Here is a 21,999-nt window from a genome sequence, read left to right as displayed (position 1 = left end):
CCTCCATGTTTCCGCCCCATTCATGACATTTTCTGTGACGTTCATACCACATGTCTCAGTGCACGCCCTGTACACGCCTTCTTTCTCCACCCATTCACTCTTATCTTACGTTTGTCATAAGTTACGCCTACTGTATGCAATGTAATGTAATGTATTACTATATATATGCTGCACTGTCGATGAAACATTGCAGCTGCCTTCCTTCCTTCCTTCCTTCCTTCCTGTTTTATTTCAGGCTGTCCCGTTCCAGTCCCTTCCTTTTTGCCTGAATAAATCCTTCTGACTCGGACACATCGGATCCTGCCTCTTATTTATTGAGCTATCTGTTATTGTTAATCTAGTCAAAAATAGTACGGGTAATTAATTATTTATTTACCACAGTAGCAACGCCCATCTCCACACCCCGTCGCCGGACTTCGACTTCTTCTCCGCAGATCCCGTATTTGGGAATCACCCTCACCTCCTCCACAGACTCGACGGTCACCCTTAACTGTAGAACGCTCGCTTCCCAGATTCGAACCGACTTTGCGCGATGGTCGAAACAACCCCTCTCCCTGTTAGGCCGCATAGCGGGGGTTAAAATGTCAGCATTACCTAAAATCCTGTACGTCTTCCAGACTCTCCCAGTATCGCCGCCCCCTGGCGCGCTTGCTAACCTGCAGAACGCTTTCCACCAGTTCATTTGGGAAAAGAAGCGCGCGCGGCTGCATAAACAGTTGGCGTACAGAGGTGTTGACGAGGGGGGTCTCGGGATCCCCAACCTCCTGGAATACTTTCAGGCCTCACAACTCCGCTACCTGGTGGAGTGGTACAGACCCGAGTCCGAAAAGGAGGTGGCTCTTTCAGGATAGAGCAATGGCCCAGACATCACTGTGGAAGATCCCATTCCTGGCCCGCCAGCATAGGCCGCGATATCTCCTTCGATCCCCCATCACGCGCACTACTATGAAAATTTGGGACGTGGTGGCAATCAAGAGAGGCCTAACGACTTTCCCCTTCCTGCTCACTCCTCTCTTCGACAACCCGGAATTCCCGCCGGGCACTGATCCTCTAGCCTTCCTACAGTGGCGCGATACAGACTCCCGCTCGGCCGGCCACCTCTTTGACTTACGCGGTTTTCTCCCTCTTGCCGATGTCGCGCAGGGATACGGCGTCGCCAGGCCCCACATGTTCCAATATTTTCAGCTCTGCCACTGGCTTATGGGTCCGGACTACGCCCCCCTACTTAGTCGGCAAATGACACCATTCGAAAAATGGCTGGTTACAAAAGACTCAGATAAACACCTTATTTTGGACCTGTATAAAATGCTATCCCCCACGGCCGGCTCCGGTAAAACAGCGGGACAGAAACGCTGGGAGGCAGAATTTGGCAGGACACTATCACCTAAGGAATGGGGGTTTATATACTACAGGGCTGCACACAAGACTCGCAATACTAGCGCCAGGGAGGCGGCGGTGAAATTGGTCATTTACTGGCACCTTACCCCGGCTAGGCTCCATCAAGGCAATCCACTCCGAACCGCGCTGTGCTGGAGGGGCTGCGGTGAAAGGGGCACTCTGACCCATCTCCTGTAGGGCTGCCCTGCGCTACGGACGTATTGGAAGGCAGTGCTGGACGACATCGACTCCACCTTCGACACTGAAATCCCGCGCTTCCCGGCATACACAATCCTGGGGTTGCCCAACGCACTTACATTCCCTTTGAGATCTCCTCGTGGCAAACAGATGGGCATTGCCATGCAGGCTGCATCACAACATATCCTATCACTCTGGGGATCCACCACCGCACCCACCCACACCGGCTGGCTACATAAATTATGGTTCACTTTAGGCATGGAACGTATCCAGGCCACGCTCACACACACAGCTGATTCCTTTCAGAAGGTCTGGCAGCCGCTTCTGTCCCTCTTGTCCAGAGAATTTCACGAAATAACGTGCCCAAAATATCTCCTCATTCTACTGCTCACGGGCCCGCCACGAGAGCCCCCATGAGTTTGAACACCCTGAAGCACACCGCTCTGAGCATACCATTCCAGAAGTTACAAACGGTATACTGGTCGGGGAGGTGGGAGGGGGGGAGTTGCTGGGTAGGGGATGGGGGGCTTGGTTCTTCTTCTTCTTGTTTTGTTCAGTTGACTTTCATACATGGCATTCCTATCACAACTTTGGCAGTACACCTCAGTGTTGGCATGTTTTACCTGCTTCCTCGACGACTCATAGAGAAGACGTGCCTGTCTCGCTCGCTGTCTATGCCTGCTACATATCTACTGTCTTGATTTGCCTACTTTCTTTGCCTTTCAAACCAATAAAAACAAATTTGAAATTAAAAGTAAATAAAAGGCACTTAACTTGTCCGCTGCGTCCCGGGGCTCCCTCTGCTCGTTCGTGCCGCCGCCATCTTGGATACCAATGCGCATGCGCGGCCGGCCGCGCATGCGCATTTCTCGCGAGAAATGTGCATGCGCAGGCGGCCGCGCATGCGCATTGGTATTCAAGATGGCGGCGACTGAGGCACGAACGAGCAGAGGGAGGCCCGGGACGCAGCGGACAAGGTAAGTGCCTTTTATTTACTTTTATTTCTGAATTTACAACAATTAGGTATGTAGGGGAGGGCAGGAGGGAGGCGGGTGGCGGGCAACTTCGCTACGCCCACCGAGTGGGCGTAGTGTTGCCTGCTACGCCTACTTTGCAATGGGCGAAGTAGGCAACACTACGCCCACTCCGTGGGCGTAGCGAAGTCCTTCGCCCAGGGTTACTTTTCATGTGGGACCATATCAAAGGCCGCCAACAGATCAAGCAGTATCAGAACAGCCTTTCCTCCCTGGTCCAGTATGGCCCTGAAGAAGTCTGTCACTTCCAGCAGGGCGGACTCCGTGCTGAAATTTGCCCTAAATCCGGATTGGGATTCATGGAGAAGCCCCCCCTCCTCAATATGTTTTTGCAAGGCTTTATTTACATGCTTCTTCAATGCTGTTGAGAGAGCCGGAAGCAGAGAGATTGGCCTATAATTGTTTTTTTAATCAGAGGAAGAATCTTTGCGTGCTTCCATAATTTTGGAATAATGCCTGTGAAAAGGGAGGCATTAATAAGCTGATTAACTGAAGAGTGAATAGTGGGAGCCAGTAAGGTCAAGATGTTAGCTGGGCAAGGATCGGATGGAGAGCCCGACTTGATGCTATGGAGAAGGGCCATAGACTCGTCGGGCTGCTCAGGGAAGGCATGTAAGGATGGAGGATCCAAATTAAGGAATTTACTGTTGACATTGACAGAAAGACAAGAATTGAGACCCATTGTCACTTACAATACATTGAGGTATAAACTCTCTGGCAAACGCAGTCTCATGTAACGCAACTGGTGCTATGTAAAGCGATCCAATACCCGATACCTTCGGGTCAAGTTTGCACTATATAAAACTCTGTAAAAACAAAAAAACAAAAAAAACTTCGTAACATTGCTTTTAGCAGGATTGTCCATATATTCTACATCAATCCATTTACTGTAGTAGACTATACCTATAAATACAATAGCACATTTCCTTTCATTAGGCACTTTTTTGGTCCAATAAAATCGATAGCAAGTTTGTTCCATGGTCCATCAGGTAAAGGTATAGGGTTTAAAGGACATGACATCATTTTATCAGCATCTTGGCAAATATAACAATTCTGTACCAACATCTTAACATCATGGTCGATAAGGGGTTCCCATTACTCATATGGTAATCGTTTATTTTTGTTTCAGTCATACCCATATGACCTTTATGAGCCAATCTGAGAGAACTTTGTCTTTGATATGTAAAGGAGGTACCAATTTATAATTTCTCAGAATGATAGTTCCTATCAGTGTCAATTCATCGTTAACTTTTCCAATAGGGTCTCAAGGAATCTTCCAACATCTTTTATTTAGGCAATCCTTTAATTTTATAGTCAGACACAAGCTGACATTAAGCATCATCATAGATAGCTTCAAGCCACTGCGGTTTAATGACTGCACACATCATCCAACCCATTAGACAAATAAGCAACAGACAAGTCATAACACATCTCAGTCATGTCACCTTCATCATTGTTATTACAAGGCAAACGAGACAAAAACTCAGCAGTAATGAATGAAAAGGATCTTCTCTTGCGCAGACTTAGCCCCAAGGGCGTCAAGGCGCCTAAATCAAATATATCAGCTAAGCCCCCTACAGTAACACTCAGCAGCATGCTCTCATGAATGAATGAAAAGGATCTTCTCTTGCGCAGACTTAGCCCCAAGGGACTTTCCTAGCATATATTTAACATCGAATGCATATTCATGCAATTTACAGGCCAACTTGGTAATTTGTGGAGACACTCAGTACTGCATTTACTCAATATGCTTACTAATGGCTTATGATCATTACGAATTAAAAAACGTTTGCCCCACAAAAACCTTTGGAATTTTGCCACAGCCCACAAACAAGTCAGTAACTCTCTCTCAATTAAAGAATATCTTGTCTTGAACTCCTTACGTTTATGTGACGCAAAGGCAATCAATGGACTTCCCTGTGGTTTTTGTGGCCACAAATCTGCTCCAAGTCCAAATTTCATTTGCATCTATAGTTACTATTGTGCCAAGAGATTTATCAAATGACTTCAACAAGTGTGCCTTCTGAATTTCTTCCTTCAATTTGTGCATACACTTTTCACACTCATCATTCCATTCTAAGTCAATATCTTATTTAGTTAACTTTCGCATTGGTTCACTTTTGCTTGAGTAGTTCTGAATGAACTGTGCATAAAATTTGCATCGACCTAAGAATGATCTTAACTCATCCTTATTCGTAGGTTTTGGAGTACTGACAATTGACACAACAAGACTAGGTTTTGGCTTGATATACTCTGCTTATATGATGTGGCCCAAACTACGCCCACCTACGCACTTCGCGTAGCCCCACTTCGCGCCGCCTGCCCCCCTCCCCTACATACCTAATTTTTGTAAATTCAGAAATAAAAGTAAATAAAGGGGGGCGTGGCCAAGATGGCGACCGGGACGGAGGTCTAACTGCGGAGCTCCTCGCCCTAACCCCCTGTAGCCCCCCACAGTAGCCCCAAATTTGCCGCTTTGGCCCCCCTGGCACAGCACTCGGAGCAGCGCGGGTCTGCGGCCCCCGAAAGCCGCAGGAATTGACGATTGCTCGCTGATGTCGCCGACCGCAGCCGGAAGGCGCCGAGATCGGGGCCGGACGGGGCTCGGATCCACTTCTGGGCCGGAGCCGGCCGACCCACCTAACGGAGCCAATAATGGGATCCGGTCCCTCCTTCACCACCGGAGGCCCCCGGGACCCTGGGTGGCCGCCTGCGAAGTAACACCCCCTCCGCGGCAGGAGTGCCCGCGGCCCGGGCGCATCCTAAATCTAGCCCCTGGTCTGGGCCTACAACCGGCGAAGAGCCGACGAGGAACACTGAGGCGGCCGCCCGCTGCACTACTCACGTGAGTGGACTCTTCCGGCTCTGTGATCGGCGCTGAGCCACCGCTGCTCCGAGCCCACGGGGAGCACGGAGATCCTGTATCTGCGCCCAGGGCGGACTGCGGCCCGGGCGCGCGCTAACTTGGGCCCCGGCTTGGGCCTGCGCTGCTTCCCGCGTCTACTGACGAGCACAGCCTCCTGTGTGGGCGCCAAAGGAGGGAACCTGCACACGCTGCGGGCGCTTGGTGGGCGCCTGCTGCACAGTGGTGCCCCACGTCGGAACATTGACCTGTGGCTCCGGCTTGGGCCTGTGTGGCACTGCCGCGAACGAGACGGTCTCCAGGGATACAGCGGAGGCAGACCCAATCTGCAGGAGCCCTGACCCGGCCGAGCGAGGCCTGCTGCGGGAGACCTACAGGACAGCCTAATCGCCCACTGGGGACTGCTAGAGCGGAATAGGCTACCGACGGTGAGGCCTGGAGGGTGTCACGAAGACGCCTCACGATTACCAGCGGTTGGCCCCCGCGGTGGCGCCATGCTTTGACCCACGCCGGTGCTCCCCTGGTGGCCTACCGGAGCGTCGTCAGCCATACTTGCCGTGCGGGACAGAGAGGATAGCGAGGGAGCCGGCTGCTGGCTCTTCTTGGTGGAGGGCGAGAGGGCGAACTGGCCCGCGCTGTCTGGACGACCGCAGCACAATGTCCAACGCTACCCGCAGGGGGGTTCGACCGATCAATGAGCTCCTCATGAAGACATCTACAAAAGGCGAGAAGTCTCAAACACCTGCGTCGCCGTCGACATCTGCAGCTACCCCTAACAAACCCTCTGAGGAAGCCCCCATCACAAAGTAGTTTTTAGAAAGCCTGTTCAACACGCTACGTGATGATTTCCAAACTTTAAAACAGGAGCTGGTGAGTGACCAGAGAGAACTGCGCCGTGACTTAGACGGACTGGGGGAAAGAGTGGCAGCGGTAGAAGACTCCAACCACGCACGCGGCGACGAGCTGGAGCACCTTCAACAAGAGGTCCTTCGCCTTCGGGAGCAACAGGTAGACCTCCAGGCGCACACGGAGGACCTCGAAAACCGCTCCCGACGGAACAACATACGGGTTCGGGGAGTACCATCGAAAGCCGAAGGGAACAGCGTCACGATGTACCTCCAGGACCTTTTCTGTGAGATCCTCGGGGAACCTGCTGACTTCCCCATCCGCATAGATCGGGCGCACCGGGTGGGACTGCCCCGCCGAGCCCCTGCGCCCCCTCCGAACATCCTGGCGTTCCTCCCAGATTTTCCCCTGAAGGAAAGGATCCTTCGGGAAGCACGTAGAGCGCAACCCCTTCGCTTCCGAGATTGCCCTGTTGAACTTTACCAGGACTTATCAGCCATAACCCTGCAGAAGCGCAAAGACTTTAGAGTGGTCACCACATTCCTGAGAGACAAAGGGGTGCCATACTCCTGGGGCCACCCGTTTCGCTTAATCTTCAAATGGGAGGGAACTTTGCACCAGCTCCGTTCGCATCAGGATACCTGCACCTTACTGGGCCTCGAACTGCCTGACGACGCATCGGAGGAGCCCCATTCCCCGGGATCCTCCCAATATACCGGGACGCAACCTTCTAGAGACGGATGGCAACAGGTGCGCAGACGTCGCACGCCTAAGACCCGCCTTCGCCCGGACCCGGGCACGATCGCCAAAGAACACACCGTAGCCATCGAAGCTGTGGTCAAAGACACCGCTATGAATCCCTGAATTTGCTCCTGCTGGGGGTCCACTCTCACCGCATGTTCTCATAGTGGGGGAGGGGGGGGGAGGGGCGGGGGGCCACATGGGTCGCCACTGCCACAGTCTCCTTTAACTTCTAACCCTACAGGCCTGAACTGACTCTGGATAGGCCTGGGACTATGACTTCTGTTTGGGGTCCTCAAGTTGGGGTTAGGGTGGGAAGGGGAGGGGGGTTTGGGGTGTTGATCTCACTATCACTGACACGGGCTATTTTTTACATATAAGCCTACAGTTTGCCTTTTGGATGTTTGGGGAGGTTTTTGGGGTTTGGGGGAGGCCCCGAAGGTGGGAACCAGTGGACAGGGACCAGGAAAGGGGGTACTGTTGCCGGTGGGGCGGGGAGAGGCACGAGGGCGGGGACCAGTATGCCGAGGGACACCGACGACCTTTGGGTGTTAACTATTGCTTACTATGTGACACTGTGGGATACGCTGCCAAGCTTTGCCGCCTTCGTGCTATGCCATGTTAACTGATACACTTAAGGTATTGTCTCTTAACATAAAGGGCCTCAATAACCCGATAAAAAGGAGAGCTGTCATCTCATATCTAGAACACTCAGAGGCTGACATCTGCCTATTGCAGGAAACCCACCTCCTACCTAAAGACTGGCACAGGATGCGCTCACGGACCTTTCCTCAACAATTCTTTTCTTCACTTCCATCTAAAAAGGCTGGGGTGGCCATTCTCGTCTCCCGGCGTTTCCGGGGTAGGGTAGGGACCAAAACGGGAGAAATTAAGGGACGCCTTCTGGCTTACTCCTTCCATATAGGGAATAAGGCGCTAACAATCTATGCTCCAAACACAGGCCAGGAACCATTCCTGAAAAATGCCCTCTCTGAAACACTACAGTCACCCAACTCTCAGCTGCTCATCGGGGGGACCTCAATTTAGTCATGGACACGAATAAGGATAGATCCGGGCACCGCTATGGGGACACGGGAGCGCTGTCTGCGGCGGGTGGGTCATGGCTACAGGAGAGGGATCTGGTGCACCCCAACACCATGTACACCACACATACGCGCGCTTAGACCACTTCCTAGGCACCTCGGCACTGGTCCCTCACATCACAGACGTTTCTATTGTCCCTGCGGCCCTCTCTGACCATGATGCGGTAGAGCTGACGCTCAGTATGCCCAGGACACCGCGCGCCCGTGGTTCATGGCGGCTCAACGAACCCCTTTTGCAGCGACCGGCCGTTATTAAACAAGTCCATCAATGCATCTTGGACCATCTCGCTATTAATGATAACCGCACCACCTCGGTGTCGGCTCTCTGGGGAGCCCTGAAGGCCGTGGTTAGAGGGGAACTGATCGCTATTGCAGCTGCTGACGCTAAGATCCGCAAAGAAAAAAGGGAAGACCTCACAGCAGAAGTGGCTGAGCTAGAGAGGGTTTACAGCCACACCTGCGCTCCGAGAATTTGGCGTCAACTGAAAGCCGCTAGGGCTCAACTTGCCAGCCTTGATACTGACACGGCAGAATTTGCCGCCCTTCGACTCCGCCATACCTACTATGTAGGAGGCAACCGCACCGGGCGCCTTCTGGTTAGTACCCTAAAGGCCCAGACTCAACGCTCGAAAATCACCACTCTCCTGGATGACTCCGGTGAGACCCTTACCGATGAGTCACGGGTTGCTGATGCCTTTCGCTCCTTCTACGCCTCCCTGTACAGCGTGGATAAGGTATCACCTGCTGCCATCGACGTGTACTTGAGTTCGGCGAACATCACGCCACTGTCCCGGACGAGCGCAGAGGCCTTAGAGGCTCCTATTCGCCTGGACGAGGTCCTGGCCGCCATCTCACGCTTACGCCCGCTCAAATCACCTGGACCCGATGGATTTTCATCAGGCTTCTATAAACTCTTCGGCCAAGTACTGGCTCCGGTGCTCACGAGGTTATTCAATTCATTCGAAGGCCAGAGCTCCATACCCCCGGATATGCTGGCAGCAGAAACAGTGGTGCTGCCCAAACCGGGCAAACCTCCGACACACTGCTCCGCATTCCGCCCCATCTCCTTACTCAATTTAGACTTGAAACTGTTCACGGGGGTATTGGCGGCCCGCCTGGGCCCTTGCCTACCGGGGATCCTCGTACCGGATCAGTCGGGCTTTGTCCCGACCCACCAATGCAGTGATAATACCAAGCGGCTACTGCACCTCGTGGACAAGACTCACTTCCAGAACTCTGACTCAGCGCTACTGGCCATGGACGCGGAGAAAGCGTTCGACCGAGTCGACTGGAACTATTTGCAGAAAGTCCTACAGCATTATCAGATGGGCCACCGGTTCCAAGCCTGGATCGCAAGCTGCTACCACCACCCTATGGCCGGTTAGGCAGCCTCAAATCCGACCCCTTCGAGATACAACGAGGCACGCGCCAGGGGTGCCCTCTTTCGCCCCTCTTGTTCGCCCTGTACGTGGAACCCCTGGCGCAAAAAATCCGTGACAACCCTCGCATCAGAGGCGTTACCTTCGGTCGCGAACCTCACGTGGTGGGGCTTTATGCCGATGATATAATTGCCGCACTTGACCGCCCATCCCACTCTATTCCAGCCTTCCTGGAGGAGCTGGAGCACTTTGGAGCGGTATCGGGCTTCAAGATCAACCGGGGGAAATCCTTGATTTTGCCCTTGGGTAGCAACGCCCATCTCCACACCCCGTCGCCGGACTTCGACTTCTTCTCCGCAGATCCCGTATTTGGGAATCACCCTCACCTCCTCCACAGACTCGACGGTCACCCTTAACTGTAGAACGCTCGCTTCCCAGATTCGAACCGACTTTGCGCGATGGTCGAAACAACCCCTCTCCCTGTTAGGCCGCACAGCGGCGGTTAAAATGTCAGCATTACCTAAAATCCTGTACGTCTTCCAGACTCTCCCAGTATCGCCGCCCCCTGGCGCGCTTGCTAACCTGCAGAACGCTTTCCACCAGTTCATTTGGGAAAAGAAGCACGCGCGGCTGCATAAACAGTTGGCGTACAGAGGTGTTGACGAGGGGGGGTCTCGGGATCCCCAACCTCCTGGAATACTTTCAGGCCTCACAACTCCGCTACCTGGTGGAGTGGTACAGACCCGAGTCCGAAAAGGAGGTGGCTCTTTCAGGATAGAGCAATGGCCCAGACATCACTGTGGAAGATCCCATTCCTGGCCCGCCAGCATAGGCCGCGATATCTCCTTCGATCCCCCATCACGCGCACTACTATGAAAATTTGGGACGTGGTGGCAATCAAGAGAGGCCTAACGACTTTCCCCTTCCCGCTCACTCCTCTCTTCGACAACCCGGAATTCCCGCCGGGCACTAATCCTCTAGCCTTCCTACAGTGGCGCGATACAGACTCTCGCTCGGCCGGCCTCCTCTTTGACTTACGCGGTTTTCTCCCTCTTGCTGATGTCGCGCAGGGATACGGCGTCGCCAGGCCCCACATGTTCCAATATTTTCAGCTCCGCCACTGGCTTATGGGTCCGGACTACGCCCCCCTAGTTAGTCGGCAAATGACACCATTCGAAAAATGGCTGGTTACAAAAGACTCAGATAAACACCTTATTTCGGACCTTTATAAAATGCTATCCCCCGCGGCCGGCTCCGGTAAAACAGCGGGACAGAAACGCTGGGAGGCAGAATTTGGCAGGACACTATCACCTAAGGAATGGGGGTTTATATACTACAGGGCTGCACACAAGACTCGCAATACTAGCGCCAGGGAGGCGGCGGTGAAATTGGTCATTTACTGGCACCTTACCCCGGCTAGGCTCCATCAAGGCAATCCACTCCGAAGCGCGCTGTGCTGGAGGGGCTGCGGTGAAAGGGGCACTCTGACCCATCTCCTGTAGGGCTGCCCTGCGCTACGGACGTATTGGAAGGCAGTGCCGGACGACATCGACTCCACCTTCGACACTGAAATCCCGCGCTTCCCGGCATACACAATCCTGGGGTTGCCCAACGCACTTACATTCCCTTTGAGATCTCCTCGTGGCAAACAGATGGGCATTGCCATGCAGGCTGCATCACAACATATCCTATCACTCTGGGGATCCACCACCGCACCCACCCACACCGGCTGGCTACATAAATTATGGTTCACTTTAGGCATGGAACGTATCCAGGCCACGCTCACACACACAGCTGATTCCTTTCAGAAGGTCTGGCAGCCGCTTCTGTCCCTCTTGTCCAGAGAATTTCACGAAATAACGTGCCCAAAATATCTCCTCATTCTACTGCTCACGGGTCCGCCACGAGAGCCCCCATGAGTTTGAACACCCTGAAGCACACCGCTCTGAGCATACCATTCCAGAAGTTACAAACGGTATACTGGTCGGGGAGGTGGGAGGGGGGGAGTTGCTGGGTAGGGGATGGGGGGCTTGGTTCTTCTTCTTCTTGTTTTGTTCAGTTGACTTTCATACATGGCATTCCTATCACAACTTTGGCAGTACACCTCAGTGTTGGCATGTTTTACCTGCTTCCTCGACGACTCAGAGAAGACGTGCCTGTCTGTCTCGCTCGCTGTCTATGCCTGCTACATATCTACTGTCTTGATTTGCCTACTTTCTTTGCCTTTCAAACCAATAAAAACAAATTTGAAATTAAAAGTAAATAAAAGGCACTTAACTTGTCCGCTGCGTCCCGGGGCTCCCTCTGCTCGTTCGTGCCGCCGCCATCTTGGATACCAATGCGCATGCGCGGCCGGCCGCGCATGCGCATTTCTCGCGAGAAATGTGCATGCGCAGGCGGCCGCGCATGCGCATTGGTATTCAAGATGGCGGCGACTGAGGCACGAACGAGCAGAGGGAGGCCCGGGACGCAGCGGACAAGGTAAGTGCCTTTTATTTACTTTTATTTCTGAATTTACAACAATTAAGTATGTAGGGGAGGGCAGGAGGGAGGCGGGTGGCGGGCAACTTCGCTACGCCCACCGAGTGGGCGTAGTGTTGCCTGCTACGCCTACTTTGCAATGGGCGAAGTAGGCAACACTACGCCCACTCCGTGGGCGTAGCGAAGTCCTTCGCCCAGGGTTACTTTTCATGTGGGACCATATCAAAGGCCGCCAACAGATCAAGCAGTATCAGAACAGCCTTTCCTCCCTGGTCCAGTATGGCCCTGAAGAAGTCTGTCACTTCCAGCAGGGCGGACTCCGTGCTGAAATTTGCCCTAAATCCAGATTGGGATTCATGGAGAAGCCCCCCCTCCTCAATATGTTTTTGCAAGGCTTTATTTACATGCTTCTTCAATGCTGTTGAGAGAGCCGGATGCAGAGAGATTGGCCTATAATTGTTTTTTTAATCAGAGGAAGAATCTTTGCGTGCTTCCATAATTTTGGAATAATGCCTGTGAAAAGGGAGGCATTAATAAGCTGATTAACTGAAGAGTGAATAGTGGGAGCCAGTAAGGTCAAGATGTTAGCTGGGCAAGGATCGGATGGAGAGCCCGACTTGATGCTATGGAGAAGGGCCATAGACTCGTCGGGCTGCTCAGGGAAGGCATGTAAGGATGGAGGATCCAAATTAAGGAATTTACTGTTGACATTGACAGAAAGACAAGAATTGAGACCCATTGTCACTTACAATACATTGAGGTATAAACTCTCTGGCAAACGCAGTCTCATGTAACGCAAATGGTGCTATGTAAAGCGATCCAATACCCGATACCTTCGGGTCAAGTTTGCACTATATAAAACTCTGTAAAAACAAAAAAACAAAAAAAACTTCGTAACATTGCTTTTAGCAGGATTGTCCATATATTCTTATATTCTACATCAATCCATTTACTGTAGTAGACTATACCTATAAATACAATAGCACATTTCCTTTCATTAGGCACTTTTTTGGTCCAATAAAATCGATAGCAAGTTTGTTCCATGGTCCATCAGGTAAAGGTATAGGGTTTAAAGGACATGACATCATTTTATCAGCATCTTGGCAAATATAACAATTCTGTACCAACATCTTAACATCATGGTCCATAAGAGGTTCCCATTACTCATATGGTAATCATTTATTTTTGTTTCAGTCATACCCATATGACCTTTATGAGCCAATCTGAGAGAACTTTGTCTTTGATATGTAAAGGAGGTACCAATTTATAATTTCTCAGAATGATAGTTCCTATCAGTGTCAATTCATCGTTAACTTTTCCAATAGGGTCTCAAGGAATCTTCCAACATCTTTTATTTAGGCAATCCTTTAATTTCATAGTCAGACACAAGCTGACATTAAGCATCATCATAGATAGCTTCAAGCCACTGCGGTTTAATGACTGCACACATCATCCAACCCATTAGACAAATAAGCAACAGACAAGTCATAACACATCTCAGTCATGTCACCTTCATCATTGTTATTACAAGGCAAACGAGACAAAAACTCAGCAGTAATGAATGAAAAGGATCTTCTCTTGCGCAGACTTAGCCCCAAGGGCGTCAAGGCGCCTAAATCAAATATATCAGCTAAGCCCCCTACAGTAACACTCAGCAGCATGCTCTCATGAATGAATGAAAAGGATCTTCTCTTGCGCAGACTTAGCCCCAAGGGACTTTCCTAGCATATATTTAACATCGAATGCATATTCATGCAATTTACAGGCCAACTTGGTAATTTGTGGAGACACTCAGTACTGCATTTACTCAATATGCTTACTAATGGCTTATGATCATTACGAATTAAAAAACGTTTGCCCCACAAAAACCTTTGGAATTTTGCCACAGCCCACAAACAAGTCAGTAACTCTCTCTCAATTAAAGAATATCTTGTCTTGAACTCCTTACGTTTATGTGACGCAAAGGCAATCAATGGACTTCCCTGTGGTTTTTGTGGCCACAAATCTGCTCCAAGTCCAAATTTCATTTGCATCTATAGTTACTATTGTGCCAAGAGATTTATCAAATGACTTCAACAAGTGTGCCTTCTGAATTTCTTCCTTCAATTTGTGCATACACTTTTCACACTCATCATTCCATTCTAAGTCAATATCTTATTTAGTTAACTTTCGCATTGGTTCACTTTTGCTTGAGTAGTTCTGAATGAACTGTGCATAAAATTTGCATCGACCTAAGAATGATCTTAACTCATCCTTATTCGTAGGTTTTGGAGTACTGACAATTGACACAACAAGACTAGGTTTTGGCTTGACATACTCTGCTTATATGATGTGGCCCAAATAAGTTCTCATTATTCAAAAACTCACACTTGTCCTTACAAAGAGTTAGACCACTTATTTGAACACGTTTAAGCACATCCTTTAGAATTTCCAAATGATGCACATCGTCCTTTGAGAAGATCAAAATGTCATCTTGGAATGCCCTTACTCCTGACATTCCATCAAAAATGTATTCACTATTTTCTGGAACATAGCGGATGCAGAATATAGTCCAAAAGGCAGTTAGCAGAATATAAATGATCTTATTGGTGTTATGAATGAAGGGATATTACAAGAATCTGGATGTAACCACACCGGTGATATGCCGTTGTGAAGTCTACTATGGAGAATACTTAAGCAATGCCAAGGGTTGCCAGTAATGTTTGGTAAAGGATGAGTCTCCACCACTATTTGCCGATTTAGTTGTCTTAAATTGATGCACAACCTAATTTCACCAGACTTCTTGGCAACAACAATTGGAAACAACCAAGATGATGATGCATCCACAGGCTCAATAATCCATTTTGTCTGCCATTTATCTACAATGTCTTTCACTTCTTCCTTGACAGACAGGGGATACGTTGCATACTTTTTGCTTTGCAGGAATAGAATTATCCTTAAGTTTAATCATGTGCTGGAAACCCTTCAAAAATCCTAACTCCTCAATGAAGACTGACTCAAATACCTGTAACACTTATTCAGGATGTACGTCTGTTAATGCAAACACATACGGTGCCTTACAAGGATTTATCAATATGCGCAACTGTTTTTGTTCATATCAACCAAGAATATTCACTTCTTGATTCACCACATATATTGTTGCTTTGTTGACTCTGCCTTGGAAGTCGATGCTAGCTTCAAATAATCCTTTTAATTTTATTTTATTTTGATTGTTTTAGTAACAAAGGATACAGGGCATCAACAGCGCATTGCAGTAATTTAATGTATATTACAAGATGAGATCAGCGATCCTTTTCAGCACGTTTTTCAATCTACCACGCTTCTGTACAGCTGTATTGCTCAAATAGTATGCACCAAAATCCCGATCCCTGAGGTCCCTGCCGAATGGCAGGGGAGAAGAATAACAAAAGAGAGAAGAAAAGCAAGAGCGTTAAGGGGACGGAAGGAAGGGGAGGGGGCTGGGGGGATGCCAGCCTCCAGGAGGGCATGATGTAATATGCCTGTTTAGCTTAGTTTGATTTGTGTATAAGCTGGATGGTTCCTGCATAGTGCATTCATTCACTGCGATGGAGAAGACTCGTCGGAGTCCTGTGGCTGGGAACTTAGATACCTCTGCAAGGGATCCCAGATATCACTGGGGCAGGTCTGTATGGACATCAGCTCCCAGTAGTCAGTCAGTTGTCCCTGACAAAACGTTGCATCAACCAGCCAATCAGTAGTGTGGGGGAGCATCTTCTACCCCAACACACGGCTATCCACCTTTCGGCGAGAAGCAGGTGTGGAGCTGCCAGCTTCCTAAGGGGTGCCAGCGCAGTTCGCACATTTCCCAAGAGCGCTGTCAAAGGGGATTGCTCTAACTCATACTCAAGCATTTCATCCAGCACATCAAAGATGTTTACCCAGTAACATGCAATCTCTGAGCAGGACCAGGCTAGATGCAGTAAATCCGCCTCCGGAGCCCGGCATCGCTCACACCTTGCATCCTCACTCAGACGAGCTCTGTGTAGCCATGCTGGAGTCGTGTAGATTCGGTGGAAGAACTTGAAGTAGATTAGCCTCAGTCTATAATTAGGGGACACGTCTCTGGCCTGCGCACAGCAGTAAACCCATTGCTGATCCATCATAGGGGTCCCTATTTGCTCCTGGCACACAGCAGGTACACATATTGGCACCTTTAGTGGCATGCCCACGTACAAGCAGGTGATTAGTTTACGAGATGATGGGCTATTGAGGAAATCCACAAGGACTTGGAACGTGGGCGTTGACGTATGGAATGAGACATATCTTGCCCTCAGCGCCGTGTGGATTAGAAAAAATGTCAGTCTATCGAGCAGTCCACTGTCCTCCTCTACTAGAGCGTCATCAAGTGAAATAAAGGTCCATCAAGGGAAGGCGTCTCCCATTGTGCGGATACAAAGGTTATCCAGTCTCCTGCAAGCTCCTGCGTCCTCTAGGAACGGTAAATCCAGGTGGAAAAGAGGAAAGAAAGAAAGGAGGGAAGAAAGAAAGAAAGAGAAAAGGAAAAGAAAGGGCAGAAAGAAAAAGGGGAGTAAAAAAGGAAGAAAGAAAGAGGAAGAAAGAAAAAGAAAGGGGAGGAAAAAAGGGAAGGAAAAAAGGGAAGGAAAAAGAGAAAAAAGAAAGAGGAAAGAAAAAAAGGGGACAACAAACAGAAAAAGAAACAAAGAAAAAGAAAGGGAGGGAGGAAAGAAAGAAAGGAAGAAAAAAGAAAGGCAGGGGGAGGGAGGAAAGAGAGGAAGAAAGAAAGGGAAGACAAAAGGAAGGAAGAAAGGGAAATAAAGAGAGGAACGAACAAAAGGGAGGAAAGAAAAAAGAAAGAAGGTAATGAAGAAAGAAAAAGGGGAGGAAAAAGGGAAGAAAGGGGAGAAAAGAAAGAAAGGGGAGAAAAGAAATAAGGGGGAGAAAAAACAGAAAAGGAGGGGTAAAAACAAAAAGCGAACAAAAAAGGGAGGAAAGAAAGCAAGAGGGAAAGAAAGGGAAGAATAGAAGGGGAGGGAGGGAGGAAAGAAAGAAAGAGGAGAAAAGAAAGGAAGGGAGAAAAATCAAAGAAAGGGGAAACAAAGCAAACAAGTAAAGGGAGGAAAGAAAGCAAAGAAAGAAAGCGGGAAAGAAAGGGAGGATAGAAAGGGAAAGAGGGAGGAAAGAAAGAAAGGGTTGGAAAGAGAAAGAAAGGGGAGGAGAAAAAGGGAGGAGAAAAAGAAGGGGGAGAAAATAAAGAAAGAAAGAAAGAAAGAAAGGGGAGCAGAGAAAGGGTTGGAAATAGAAAGAAAGGGTTGGAAAGAGAAAGAAAGGGTTGGAAAGAGAAAGAAAGGGGAGGAAAGAGAAAGAAAGGGGAGGATAGAAATGGGGAAGAAAAGAAAAAAGGGGAGGAAAGAAAGAAAGAAAGAAAGAAAGAAAGAAAGAAAGGGGAGGAAAGAAAGAAAGGGGAGGAAAAAAAGAAAGAAAGAAAGGGGAGAAAAGAAAGAAAGAAAGAAAAAGAAAGAAAGAAAGAAAGAAAGAAAGAGAAAAGAAAGAAAGGGGAATAAAGAAAGAAAGGGGAATAAAGAAAGAAAGGGGAATAAGGAAAGAAAGGGGAATAAAGAAAGAGAAGGACTGGAGGATGGCCTTCGTTACAGTGAGCATGTGAATCCTGAGGTAGGGGCTAGCAAGAAAACAGTGGTCCCCTATTGCCAATTAATTTATTTTTGTCCCTGTTGCTTCTTAACATGACACCTTGGCATAACAATGACCTAGGATCGGTTGGCGTCTGTTCTACTGGCTAGAGATAAGCAGACTGACAGAAAGGATCTGTAGATTCTTCCCTACTTGCCAACAGAGTGATAGGTCTGGAGGTAAAACCAAGGCACCATTAGTACCACTGCCTTTTGAAATGTTTCCATTCGAGCGGGTGGGCATTCAGATTGTTGTTTCATTTGAGCCTTCCAAACTCCTCCAACCCCGCAAACCCAGCAAACCCAGCATCAGGCAAGAAGTATATCAAGAATCTCTTTACACAACTGGTTAGAGCACTCTGACCTTTGTCCACATGACATAAGCTAACTTTAAATGTCCATCACAGATCCTAACTTATATATTCTGCAATAATTTTCTTGCACTCCACTGATCATGTGAATTGGTGGGATAAGATAGACATGAATGTGACAATGGTAATGGACAAAACATTGGAGAAAACAAATTTATGATAAGATTCTGCCACAAGACCGGAAGGTTGATGTATCAAAGATCCAGGACAGATGGGTGGCAGACTTGCCATTGTCACTTACGGAGGGGGAGTGGCGACGAGCACTTGCACAGGTCAGGAGATAGCCAGTAACACGCGTTAAGATCGCACAATTTTATTATTTGCATTGTACAAATCTGATACCTCAACGATTGTCGCGATTTAAAGAAGAGCACTTCCCGACATGCCCCCAATGTGGTACGGGCCCACAGGTTCCTACACATGACTTGGGATTCTGCCTGGCTGGGTGGCCATGGGGTCCCCGTTGAGGCATTGATTAAGCATGGTCTTCTAGGTGTTCTCCAGGTCCCCAAGCCTGGGACCCGTACGCAATATATATTTGCCCAATTGGGACTCTTGTGCTAGGTAAACTACACATTGTCATACACTAGGGAGTGGCTGAGGAGTTTTGCCTGCACTCAGTTTGCACGGATGAGAACGCTAATTAGAGGCTTGAGAGGAAATGTAGGAGAGTCTGCTGTCAGATGAGCGGCCGAAAGTCTCAGCAACAGCTTCATCCCATGCAGCAAACTCCACCTTGTCTACGATGAAACCAGAGACCGGTCCCTTGACTGACTGAGTTTTTTTGAATGTGGGGAGGGTGCACGAGGGATAAGGCCCGCAACACCACTGAATGTGGTAGAGTTGGAGACCTAAGGGGACTTGCATAGGACGGGGACATGGGCACCTGCGGGTTACTGAGGATTTGATAGCTTATACATCTATGTCGGCAGACAGAACCGTTCCAGACTGGCTCCACATCTACATTCCGGTTGACCCTATACCCGGGTGAGACAGTGGTCTGCCCTAGAGGTCAGGGGAGATAGACTCAATGAAACAGTTAGATCCAGCTCTCTGAAAAAAGATACTATAACGAATAACACACGACTGCCCAGGGCCGCACTGGTGATTCCGGCCACCGTGCAATCCCCCGGTAGGCCGGATGGGGTGGAGCCAGTTTTTCACAGGGGGCCGATTTTGGTGGCCTGACTATGTTGACGGGTGAATACATTAATTTACTATTGCATGGGTGTGAGTAGGGTGAGTGACACATTCGTGCACTAGTAAATTAAAATTCATCCTGGCACTGGGCAGCCCGCATGCACTTTCGGTGCCACAAACAACAACTGGTGACCCGACCAGGCCCGTCACACAGGAGTGATCAATGATGACAGTCACGTCACTCACATGCGTCTCCACCGGACCAGAGAGACCTCCCCTGCCCTGATCATTCCCTCCCTATCCAGGGAGCGGTCAGCGCACAAGCCAGGCAGGCGAACTTGGAGAGGGCGCGCAGATCATTGGTCTTACGCAGTGCGATGTGCAAGTCTGACCAATGATCTGCGCCTCTTCCCCAAGTTCGCCCACCTGCTTTAAGCGTAAGTGGCAAGTGCGCACGTTCTGCTTGCTAGATACTTGCATGCGTAGGAGACTCACAGGGCACCGCAGACAGTCACCGCGAAGGCAGCTGCCTGCCACTGAGTGCCCGTCAGGCAGCAAGCAGTAGTTGAGTATGATCTCCACTGTATAAATACAAGGTGAGTGACGGTGACCTCACCTGGCTTTAAATTGTAGGTTCAATCATCATGCAACCCGCGACTGGAGTGGCTTGATGTGGATGGTGCTACAGCAGGGGGGCTACTTGCTCTGAGTCTTATGTGAGGTGAATGATCTCCATGGCAGAGAGGGATTGATTGAACTGCCATTGATGATTTCTGGGGTGCAGGTGATCATCAGCCAAGCTTTGTGTTACTGTGAACAGGTGAGTGAATTCATTTACTAGTGCGTATGCATTGTGCAGTGCACACATGCACTAGTAGTAAATTAATTCTCGCAGGCCTGAATTCAACCGGTAGCCGTCAGCCCACGTACACTTCCATCAGCACCACAACAACTCTAGACCAGGAGGCCCCTCACATATGGAGCGATAGTCACAATGCAGCAAGAAACGCGACCCCCAGGAATTTCCTTGCGGCGTGCATATGTGGGTTTTTGAAGTGTGAAGAGGATCACTTTGATTGTTGGAAAGCTACATTTGATAACATATGGCCACAGTAGGGTGCTTAGGAATCATTTTATAATGATTGTGGTGTGGATACTCTACCACGACAGGTGCACAGGTTCACCTATATAGCTGTAAATATTTGAACTATCGGGTGGACAAAGAGGTAAAGAGCAAATGGGTGAACATCTGTGCCATTGAAGCCTTGTCAAGATCTAAACACAAGTTTTAGCACAACACTGCTAGATTGAATTACCATATGATATAACAGGCAATATTAAATCAGCCCAATAAGGTGTGGAGCCTACACACCTTATTGGGCTGATTTAATATTGCGAGCAATGGGGCCAGTGTCAACGGGGCTAGTACTCTTAATCCCAGTGGAAATAGCTATGCTCAGAAAAGTGTGGCAATACACTTACAAAAATAGTTGCACTCGCAGCGCTTTAAACTCTGTCTCCTGTGTTAAGGATTCAAAATGATACTGGGACTTCATGGGGAGATGCTCTCCGAGGATGATGACCAGTAGTGCTACAGCTCTTCAACAGGCTGCCCTTGTGAAGTGTTTCTTGGATACATTGTTCATTCTGACTGCTGAGACATAGATCAGTCCTTGTCGGCCTCAGATTCCTCCAAATTAAATTCAAGTTTGATCTGCTTTATACATCAAAAGGCCATTTTTGTTGGCTCAGTGCACTTTACTACCGCTAACCAGTGCTAAAGTGCTTGTGCACTTTCCTTTAAACATGATAAAATTGGCTCACACCCAATTGGAAAATTGTATTTACTTGTAAGTCCCTAGAAATGTGGTTCTACATGTACACAGGGACTGAAAATTAAATGCTGCTACTGGGCCTCCAACACTTATTGTGCCACCCATTTAAGTAGCTTATTTTAAAATGTGTCACGGCCAGGGCCAGCCATTGCAGAATGCCTGTGCAGTTGTAAAACTGCCATTGTGACCATGGCAAAAAGAACCTAAAAATATTCCCTCTTAATACATATGTCACCAGGATGTCACCACTAGCGCAAGCCCTGTCCATAAGAAAGTTGATACAATTAAACCTGTAATGAAAAATGTGCTGTAAAATGCACCATTTTGGTCTGTCTTTTTCCAAACTTTTCTTGGGGGGGGGGGGGAGAACCCCCCCCAAACCCTCCTAGTAGTGGTCGGGCTCGCTCGCTACGTGCCCGGATGGGGGCTGCTTTCAGTTCCCAGTCCGGCCCTGCGACTGCCTGTCACGGCCATGATTTGCTTTTGTTTTTTAGCTTATTTTTGTAAATTTATTACAGAATTCATTTTCGTGTGAACTGTACCATGTTAAGCATGAAGACAAGTGATTTATAATGCTATTCCAGGCCCGAAAACATAGGCAAGACCTGGGGCTGTTGCAATTGGCTGCAATAGTAGTCCGATGTGCATGATACTCCTTTATCAATTTACTCATGGCTTCATGTGAGACACCAAGTTTAAAAAAAAAAAGATTCTGTAACAAATAAGTAGCAGTATGTATCAATACTATATAGAAGCTAACTGAGGGGTTGATGAGATTTATTGAAATGAACTGAATAGAGTAAACATGAAGACATTTTAGGGTGAAGTGTTCTTTACAGGCAGTAATGAATTTTGGAAATTTCGATTTGTTAAGAAGAAATTAATGGTCAAACGTGCTTTTCTGGTGTAAAGTAGAACCGAACGGAAATTATATTGTTTATTTAAAGTGATGTAAGATGATT

General features: G+C 48.8%; 1 protein-coding gene across 6 annotated transcripts in view; it reads right to left on the bottom strand.

The window, feature by feature from the left end:
- Positions 1–21,999, bottom strand: part of RAB41 (RAB41, member RAS oncogene family) — a 419,208-nt gene that overhangs the window by 337,655 nt on the left and 59,554 nt on the right. The window contains exon 1 of one of the 6 annotated variants that reach the window (XM_078640173.1): positions 3,302–3,358. The exons of the other annotated variants lie outside the window; for them this stretch is intronic. Coding sequence (XP_078496299.1) covers positions 3,302–3,308 — 7 coding nt within the window. The 5' untranslated portion in view covers positions 3,309–3,358. Of the gene's footprint in view, positions 1–3,301; positions 3,359–21,999 lie in introns of those variants that run through there. 6 annotated transcript variants of the gene reach the window in all.

Source organism: Lissotriton helveticus, chromosome 4_2 (assembly GCF_964261635.1).
Source record: "Lissotriton helveticus chromosome 4_2, aLisHel1.1, whole genome shotgun sequence".
Classification (NCBI taxonomy): domain Eukaryota; kingdom Metazoa; phylum Chordata; class Amphibia; order Caudata; family Salamandridae; genus Lissotriton; species Lissotriton helveticus.
This window is presented reverse-complemented; position numbering and strand designations above follow the sequence as displayed.